Here is an 8,476-nt window from a genome sequence, read left to right on the forward strand (position 1 = left end):
GGCGTGGTAGCGCACACCTGTAATTCCAGCTACTTGGAAGGCTGAGGCAGAAGGATTGCCGGAGCCCAGCAGGTCGAGGCGGTGGAGGCCGGGAGCGGCCACTACACTCCAGTCTGGGCAACAGAGTGAGACTCCAACTCAAAAAAAAAATACAAAAAATCATGTTAATATGCAGTGCTTTGTGGAGTAGTCTGAAGCAGAGAATTTAAAGAAAAATCCTTACAGAATCTCTGTGCCCAAAGGGTAGAGGCAGAGAAACTGAAATCAGAAAGAAAACAAGCACCTGTGCCTGACACTGCCTGAGAATGAGGAGGGTCCTGAGGTGACGGGGAAGGGGTGTTAAGGACCACCCACATACACCCCCATACAAGGAAGAGAATCCCGAGGTGATGGTGGGTGAAGACCACCCATGAGGAGGAGGATCCTGGGTGATGAGGGGGTTAGGGCAACCCACATGAGGGTCCTAGGGTCACTAGGGAGTGGTGAGAATCACCCACATGAGGCGACACTGTAGTCCTCAGGGCTGTAAACCACACTAGTGCTTGCACAGGCTCCAGATCCCTCAGCATTTCTTGAGTGTGGATTGGGGGGGGTCATAAGTGAGTCTTCTTTGGAAATAGGAACTTCGAAACTGGGGATGCCCCTGGAAGGAACTAGCATCACCTGCAGGGCCTGAGGCTGCCCAGCACTTTGCTGGCCCTTCTCTTCCTACAGCAGGACCCACCTAGCACCTGTGGCTATGACCCCCTTTCTCCTTCTCTGCTCCATCCTGGGACTAGGAGACAGCAGCAGCTGGGAGGTTGCACTTCCTATGGGCTCCAGTACTGCAGGCCTGCTCCAAGAACCTAAGAGACACACACACACTCCTCGGTGACCTGGGAGGCAGGGCAACAATCGCCCATGACACAGATGGGGAGATTGTGCTCAGGAGGTGATAGGGCTGGGGCAGAGCCAGCATCTGCACCCAATAGCTAGGTCCAATACTTGAGAGTACCAGGACAGACAGCAATTTCCTCCACGTCAGTGCGTGTGTCCGTCGGTCAGCACAAACCACTGTCCAATGGCCCCTTCCCATTTTCAGGGGGGTAAGTGATCCAGGACTGGCCAGTCAGAGGACACCAGCCCCCTGGCCACAGACACTAGTCCAGTGAGACCTACACAGGGCCACATTGTTGGACTGAAGAGCTGAGAGCAGGGGCATCTCTGCCAGGTGAGTGCTCCCACCTTCTTGTTTGGTTGACATGCCCTTTAGCTGTGCCTTCTGTCACCTGCAACCATGAGGACTCCAAGTGAACCAGCCAGTAACGGCAAAACTGATATAGTGCCCATTAGCAGCACTTGGATTTTAGCTTGATCTACCTGTACAAAGACTGCATCCAGGTGATCATTTCACAAGTCACAGAACATGGCTGCTCTTGGATACAGAAGTAGTCAGTGGAGAGGGAATGGCATGAGCAACCACAGTTACTGAAGTCAGCACAATCACCCCAGGGTCCAGCACCAGAGGCAGACTGTGCTCATTCCGGTTCTCTAGAGTGCCGAAAGGCATCTACAGACATGTAAGTAAGGAAAGTAGGTGAGTCAGCTCCCGTCACTGTCCCCTGCCAACATACTAGGCAGTAGAGGCCTGCAGCAGTCCTCTCCTGAAGCCTGATTAGGATAGGCACCAACCAGGCAGAACAAGCAGTCCCCTGAGCTATGCACCCCCTTCCTGGCTGTCCCTGCAGATGCCCTTCCAGTTCTGGAAAAATCTGTCAGACGACTCTCCCACCGATATATTGGCTGACACCTCAGGGGATGGTCTCTACCTGGTGAGGCGCCTGTCACATACTCTGACTCTTGCAGAGTAGTCAGATTTTAACTGTCCTAAGCTCTTTGAAAAACTATTTTATTTGCAACAGTATCCCAGCAGCCTTATGCCAGAGGTTTACAGAGCAGCACTGAAAGTCTCTTGAGGATGTTTACAGATGGAATCTGCACTGGGCTTCTGCTGGGTGTCCAAATTGCAGATGACAGTCACTGTCTCAAGCCCAAGACACTTCTGCTCCATGAGGTCACTGTGGAACACAGCCCCAAAAGCTCCAATAACACCGAAGACAGCAGCTGGCAGCGGTACCAATGCCCACCAATTGCCAGAGCTTCCTAGTACTGGCCTCCCCCATGACACAGACTTCAAGGGCTCCACGCACACAACAAGCCAACTGGGGCCTGAGGCACCTTCAGAACAACCTCCACAGCAACCACTTCCTTTCAGCCCAAGCATGGAAGGACTCCTGCCCATGTTCTGGGACAACTATGACAGCACTTTCTTCTAAACAAGAGGTGGAAAAATCCCATCCCAGAGACTATTTTTAAGTATTCCCCTACTCAGTTCAAAGAAATTATAGTCAGATCAGAGCACAAATAAATGGAATGCTATTATCTACTTTAAGGATTTCGAAACATTAGGAGTCACCCTGAACTAGGCCTCTGAAAGACACAAATAAAGCGATTCACGTGTTATCCACTCTCTGCTGACGCTCTCCAGATGACTGACAATGTCACCTCTGGTGCCTCCCAGACCATGAGGAATTCATGTTCCCACCAGCACAGCCAATATCACACCCTCCACTGAAGAGCTAAGTATAAGCGAGCTCTGAGAACCCGAGAGCTGGAACTAAGTATGCAGAGGAAGGAAGGAGAACAAAAATCAACCCCACAAAAATTCACCCACAACAAAACCAGGTCAGGTAGCACTATCCACCACGCTCACTGCTGAAAGTCAAGGAGCATCTTCTAGTCAGAGATGCTGCCCACGCCCAGCTCAAGTCTCTTATAGGGCCACTTCAGGCAGTAGGGAGTTCTGCGTGTGGTACTGTGGCTGAGTGAGTTTATCAGCTATTACACCCCATTTCACAAGAGTTTAGAAGACAGTTTCACTTGTACCTGAAAGGAGAAAAGCTGTGTTAAGAAAAAATAACCAGCAAACACCAACACAAGGTTTGTGCCGGGTACGCACAGCCCCCACCCCAACAGCATCAGGAGGTGGAGAACAGGAGGAAGGAGGAGCGGACGGCACAGGCACTCACAGGTCCGACTGGGTCACTTTCTCATTCCACTCTCCAAGTTTCTCAGAAGTTTTCACATAGCTAAAAATAGAAAGTCTGTGGTGAATTATTTAGAAGAATGATTTCAACCCAGGCTTCAAGCTGCAGGTGAGATTCCAAGGAAAAAAAAGACCAGCTGGTAGGAATACCAATTCTCCAGCCTGCTGGACAACAGGGTCCACTGCCGTGACCAGTCTGTGCAGTCCCAGGAGACCGGGGAGGAGTCAGTAGGGCAGAACAGACCGCTACCTGGAGGGAGCCCCTGGTCTCTCACTAGAAGAATACTCTTGGGGAATGGTAAGAAGCTGGAGGGCACAGCCTACAGCCCCAAAACAAGTCCCTGACAGTCGCCCTTGGGATTCAAAACTTATGATATCCTACGACAAAAACATGGGCTTTTCACAGGTGGGATTTATAAAGTGTGATTCAATGTGACTCAATTTACAAAATATGACTTTTTACAAGACGTGGCTTCTGAAAAACATTGACCCCCTCCCCCAAAGAACATGTGTCAGAGAAGCTATATAGCCAGAGCCAAGTTAGAAAGCAGGGCTCCCTAAATTCTGAGAGCTGAGTCATATCTAGGTCAGAGATTCCTGGGTTATGGGACCACATAGTCACGGAGAGTCAAAAGTCCCAGGGTTATGGAACCACGTGGTCATGTCTGCATCAGAGACTGTGACAATGCCACACTCATAAGAACTTGAGTCCACTTCTAGAGAGGACTACAGAAAAGCCACTCTCACTAAGGACCTAATCAGCACTCTCTCAAATCTGAACCCTGAAACACATTTTTCCTGTCAGTTTCTGCTGGGACACCTAACTAGTGTGTCTATCACCTTCATGTAGATACCAAGTTCTCTGAATAGACAGAGGTGCGGTTCTCAGGTCAGGACTTGGCCTCTCGCTGGCTCTTTCCCAACAAGCTCACTAGATCCCCGTTGCTGCACCTCATCCCTGAGCATGAACATCCTCCACCTGTAGGTGAGGTAGGGCCCTCCGGCCTCCAGGAGCCTCCCTGCTGTGGGCAGATACCTACGCGTTAGACACCTGCACGTCGTGCCAGCTCCTGGACAGGTTCTGTTTCAGCCCCCCCAGGGTGGAGAGGCCCAGCCTCCTCTTGAGCTCTCCACAGTGCCTCTCCTTGGCTGCCAGGACCTGGCGCAGAGTGATGATTTCCTCTTCCACCTGCAAAGTGTGCAGTTGATATGAGCCACCACTATTGCAGGAAGTGACCAACATCCTTGTACACGCCACCATGAGAATTATATAAGAACATTCCAGTCACAGAAACATAACTCATCTTAGAAATGGAGTCTACAGCAGACAACTGTTTTTACCTGGTACTAGAAGCCCGACTCTGGAGAACTGTCTCATCTCCCTGAGCCAAGTGGCTCTGGCGGGGCTACCAGTGTCCACTCAGGGTCATGAGGACCGGCCCAGGATGACCAAGTGAGGCCTAGCAGAGCTATTCCCTGGGACTAGACAAAGGTGTTAGAAGAGAAAAGCCCCAGGTCAGGCGCAGTGGTTCAAGCCTATAATCCCAGCACTTTGGGAGGCCAAGGCGAGAGAATTGCCTGAGTCCAGGGGTTCGAGACCAGCCTGGGCAACTTGGTGAGACCTCTTCTCTACAATAAATCAAGAAAAATTAGCCAGGCATGGTGGCACATGTCTATAGTTCCAGCTACTTGGAAGGCTGAGGCGGAAGGATCACCTGAGTCTAGCAGGTCGAGGCTGTGGTGGCTGTGAGTGTGCCACTATACTCCAGCCTGGGTGACAAAGTGAGACTTCGACTCAAGGCAAAAAAAAAAAAAAAAGAGAAAGAAATCCCTTTTTCCTCTGGGCTCTGGGTCTGGGCTTAGAAGCTGGAACTGCTGGCAGCCTTGGGGGTATGCAAGAAGCAGCACACACAGAAAGATGGACAGAGACCCAGGTGACAGAGAAATAGCCCTATGACAACACCTGTGCTCCTGGGGTCAGTTCCAGGCCTTGGCAAAAGCTAAAAAGTACACAAGCCAAAAAACCAAGTAAACTTTTGCACTCAAGGCAGTTTGACTGGGTAACAGAAAGAGTCCCAATAATAAAGGCTTGAACTTTCAGTTCTTAAATTAAAAAAAAAAAAAAAAAAAAGAATGTGACTTCTGAAGGGAGCATCTTTTAAAGTTTTACCACTTTACAACAGATTCTCAATATTTTCAGCTCTTATGTGAACAGCTATTCTAAAAAAAAATCCCCTTCCTTAAAAAAGGGATTGTTTGAGGCTAGGTGCAGTGGTGCATGCCTGTAATCCCAGAACTTTGGGAGACCAAGGTCTCCCAATAGTGGTGGCTCATATCAACTCCTTGGACTCAGGAGTTCAAGACCAGCTTAGGCAACATACCAAAACCTCATCTCTACAAAAAAAAAAAAAAATTATTCGGGCATGGTGGCACATGCCTGTAGTCTCAGCTACTTGAGAGGCTGAGGCAGAAGGATCGCCTGAGCCAGGGAGGTTGAGGCTGTAGTGAGTTGTGATCACTAAGTTGTGATCATTGCCTGGGCAACAGAGTGAGACCCTGACTAAAAAAAAGGTGGGGGAGGGGGCGACTGTTTGGAATAAGGCACTGAAAAACTACTTAGAGCACTGTTATGTCACAGGTTTTGCTTTAGAAAATAGCCAAAACAAAAAATAATTTTTTAAGCCAGGCTCGGTGGCTCAGCCTGTAATCCTGCACCTTTGGGAGACTGAGGTGAGTGGATTGCCTGAGCCCACGGTTCGAGACCCACCTGGGCAACTTGGCCAGACCTCATCTCTACAATAAATCAAAAATTAGCCGGGTGTGGTAGCGCGCCTGTAGTTCCAGCTACTTGGAAGGCTGAGAAGGAAGGATCGCCAGAGCCCAGCAGGTTGAGGCTGTGGTGGCCGGGAGAGGTCACTGCACTCCAGTCTGGGCGACAGAGTGAGACTCCAACTCAAAAATAAAATAAAATAAAATAAAATAAAAATAAAAATAATTTTTTAAAATATAGGATCATCTAAAGCCAAACTACTACCAGTCATCTAGCAATTACAACCAATTACCAGAATGATCCCATGAAATAGTGCCACAACTGACAGGACTCAAGGGCACATGGTCTATTTGTCTGGAGGAGCATGCAAATTTAAAACTATATTTTTTGGGGAGGCTAAGGTGAGAAGATTGTCTGAGCCAAGGGGTTCAAGACCAGACTGGGCAACTTGGCAAGACCTCATCTCTACAATAAATAAAAAAATTAGCTGGGCATGGTGGCTCATGCCTGTAGTTCCAGCTACTGGAAGGCTGAGGCAGAAGGATCACATAAGCCCAGCAGGAGGAGACTGTGGAGGCTGTGATCGTGCCACTGCACTCCAAACTGGGCGACAGAGTGAGATTCTGACTCAAAAAAAGAAAAGAAAACTTTGTTTTTTATTTATTTTTATATAGAGACAGGGTCTCACTATGCTGCCCAGGCAATGATCTAGCACTCCTGGCCTCAAGTGTTCCTCTTGCCTACACCTCCCAAAGTGCTAGAATTACAGGTGTGCATCATTGTACCCACCCTGAAAATTTTAAAAGATACAGAACTTTACCTTGAAATTCAACTCTGAAAAAGACCTTATGGTTTTAGTTTCTAAATTAACATATTCTGAAATAAAATGCAAAGTCACGTCTCCTTAGACTTCTTGCTACTTTCCCTTAATCTTCTTTCAATCTAGAAATAGCTGTGATGTCTTTGGGATCTGAAACCTGGTCCTCAGGTTCAGCTGCACAACCAGCTCTGTTCAGACCTAGACCTGGACCCAGAGCATATCGGGATGGGGCTCTGCCCGGACCTAGGCCTGGACTTGGAGTGTATCAGGACAGGGCTTGCCTCTGAAGACAGAGCAAGGGCCTGCAACAAGCAGGGCTCCATACTCTACAAATCCATTTTCCCAGATTCTGGAATCCTAAGTGAGTCACTATTAGTGAGTCACTATTAGCATGCATCACAAGGTGAAGAGAAAACTCTTGGTGGTTGGTTTGAATAAAAATTATGCTTGGAGGTTTTTGTTCTTAATTCCTCGTTTACTCTTAAGGGCTTTTCACTTAAAGATCACTTTGCAAAATAAATATTTTTAAAAGAAAAATTAAGATTCAGGGCAGATGGATTCATGGGGTCTTGGAAATGACTATTAAGTGTTAATTCCAACAGAGACACTCCCAGCAGGCAGCATGTTCAGAGAGGCCATCCCTGTGTGGCCACTCTTCTCATAGGGCACTTATGAGGAGCCAAGTACAAAGCTGGGAGGAGGAGATCAGGCCCTGTTTCCACTGCCAGGTGACTCCGAGCCCAATACATGGAGCAAGGCACATACAAAGAACAGTGTTCAGTGGGACCACACAGCAAGGTGGCGATCCCCAGGGCAATTCCTCCAGAGGATGGCCAGTGCTCTGACCCCTCATCAACCCAAGAGGACCTTAACTTATGGTCACCCCAGGACAGTCAGCCAAGCCACAGCACCTTGGTGAGCTCCGCCCTGAGCTCCTCCTCCTCAGCCTCCGTCAGACCCTCAACAGCAGGAGTCCGGGCAGCCACACCTGTGTCGACAGGGACATCGGTCATGGAGTCAGACAGCAGACCTTTGTTAGGAGAATTCAAGTTGATATCTGCCAGAGACAAATAAGTCCAGAAAGTCTCAAGTAAGTTACCAGGAAGTAAACAGTACTGAGGTCTCCAGCAGGAAGAAAGCAAAGGTGGTAGGGCAGATGGCAAAGGCGGGGACAGAGACCCTAGAGACTAACACCTCTTCCCTGAAAGGTCTGCAAAGGCAGTCTGGGTGTGAGGCTGAGGTCAGCCATACCTCAGGTTATCTGAGACAAAAATCCAATACCACTGTGGTGTTTCAGAGCACTAAAAATGCTGACCCAAGGAAGCCAAACCCTAACACTCGTTTCCCCTGTAAAAATACTATCTTCAGAGGCAGGAAACCCTTGCTACAAAGAAAGCAGCCCAATCTAACAACTCTTCCATTTTTTAGAGCAGAGGAACTTAATATGGTTACAAACACAATAAGCACCACTTTCCACTCAACTCTCTGCCAGGGCATATGCTAAGATTACATACAGCTGGGCTTGCAGCTCCAGCAGGGAGACAGCAGCACAAAATCTCCTTTAATCACACCCACCATCCTTATCCTATGGCCAGGAGCTGCCAGCATGTGGAGAGATGCAGGGAACATACTTTCACATCTCTGCTACACCCAGACCAGATTCAAATTCCTGCAGTCACTAATTTTTCTTCACGTTAAACATATCTTTCAGCTGGGCTCGGTGGCTCAGCCTGTAATCCCACGCCTTTGGGAGGCTGAAGTGAGTGGATTGCCTGAGCCCACGGGTTCGAGACCCACCTGG

General features: G+C 48.8%; 2 protein-coding genes across 11 annotated transcripts in view; both read right to left on the reverse strand.

Moving 5' to 3' along the window:
• Positions 1-8,476, reverse strand: part of DNAJC5 (DnaJ heat shock protein family (Hsp40) member C5) — a 56,217-nt gene that overhangs the window by 44,497 nt on the left and 3,244 nt on the right. The gene's annotated exons all lie outside the window — the stretch shown is intronic.
• TPD52L2 (tumor protein D52 like 2) overlaps positions 1-8,476 on the reverse strand; it is a 20,127-nt gene that overhangs the window by 8,302 nt on the left and 3,349 nt on the right. For 4 of the 10 annotated variants that reach the window (XM_008059765.1, XM_008059759.1, XM_008059757.2 and 1 more), the window contains exons 2-4: positions 7,587-7,732; positions 4,126-4,274; positions 3,069-3,128 (exon numbers count right to left, since the gene is read on the reverse strand). In XM_008059765.1, the coding sequence (XP_008057956.1) occupies positions 3,069-3,128; positions 4,126-4,274; positions 7,587-7,732 (355 nt within the window). The remainder of the gene's footprint in view (positions 1-3,068; positions 3,129-4,125; positions 4,275-7,586; positions 7,733-8,476) is intronic. The other 6 variants (XM_008059763.1, XM_008059758.1, XM_021713227.1 and 3 more) reach the window with 3 other exon arrangements.

Source organism: Carlito syrichta, unplaced genomic scaffold, assembly GCF_000164805.1.
Source record: "Carlito syrichta isolate Samal-C Ts95f unplaced genomic scaffold, Tarsius_syrichta-2.0.1 Scaffold304348, whole genome shotgun sequence".
In the NCBI taxonomy this organism is placed as follows: domain Eukaryota; kingdom Metazoa; phylum Chordata; class Mammalia; order Primates; family Tarsiidae; genus Carlito; species Carlito syrichta.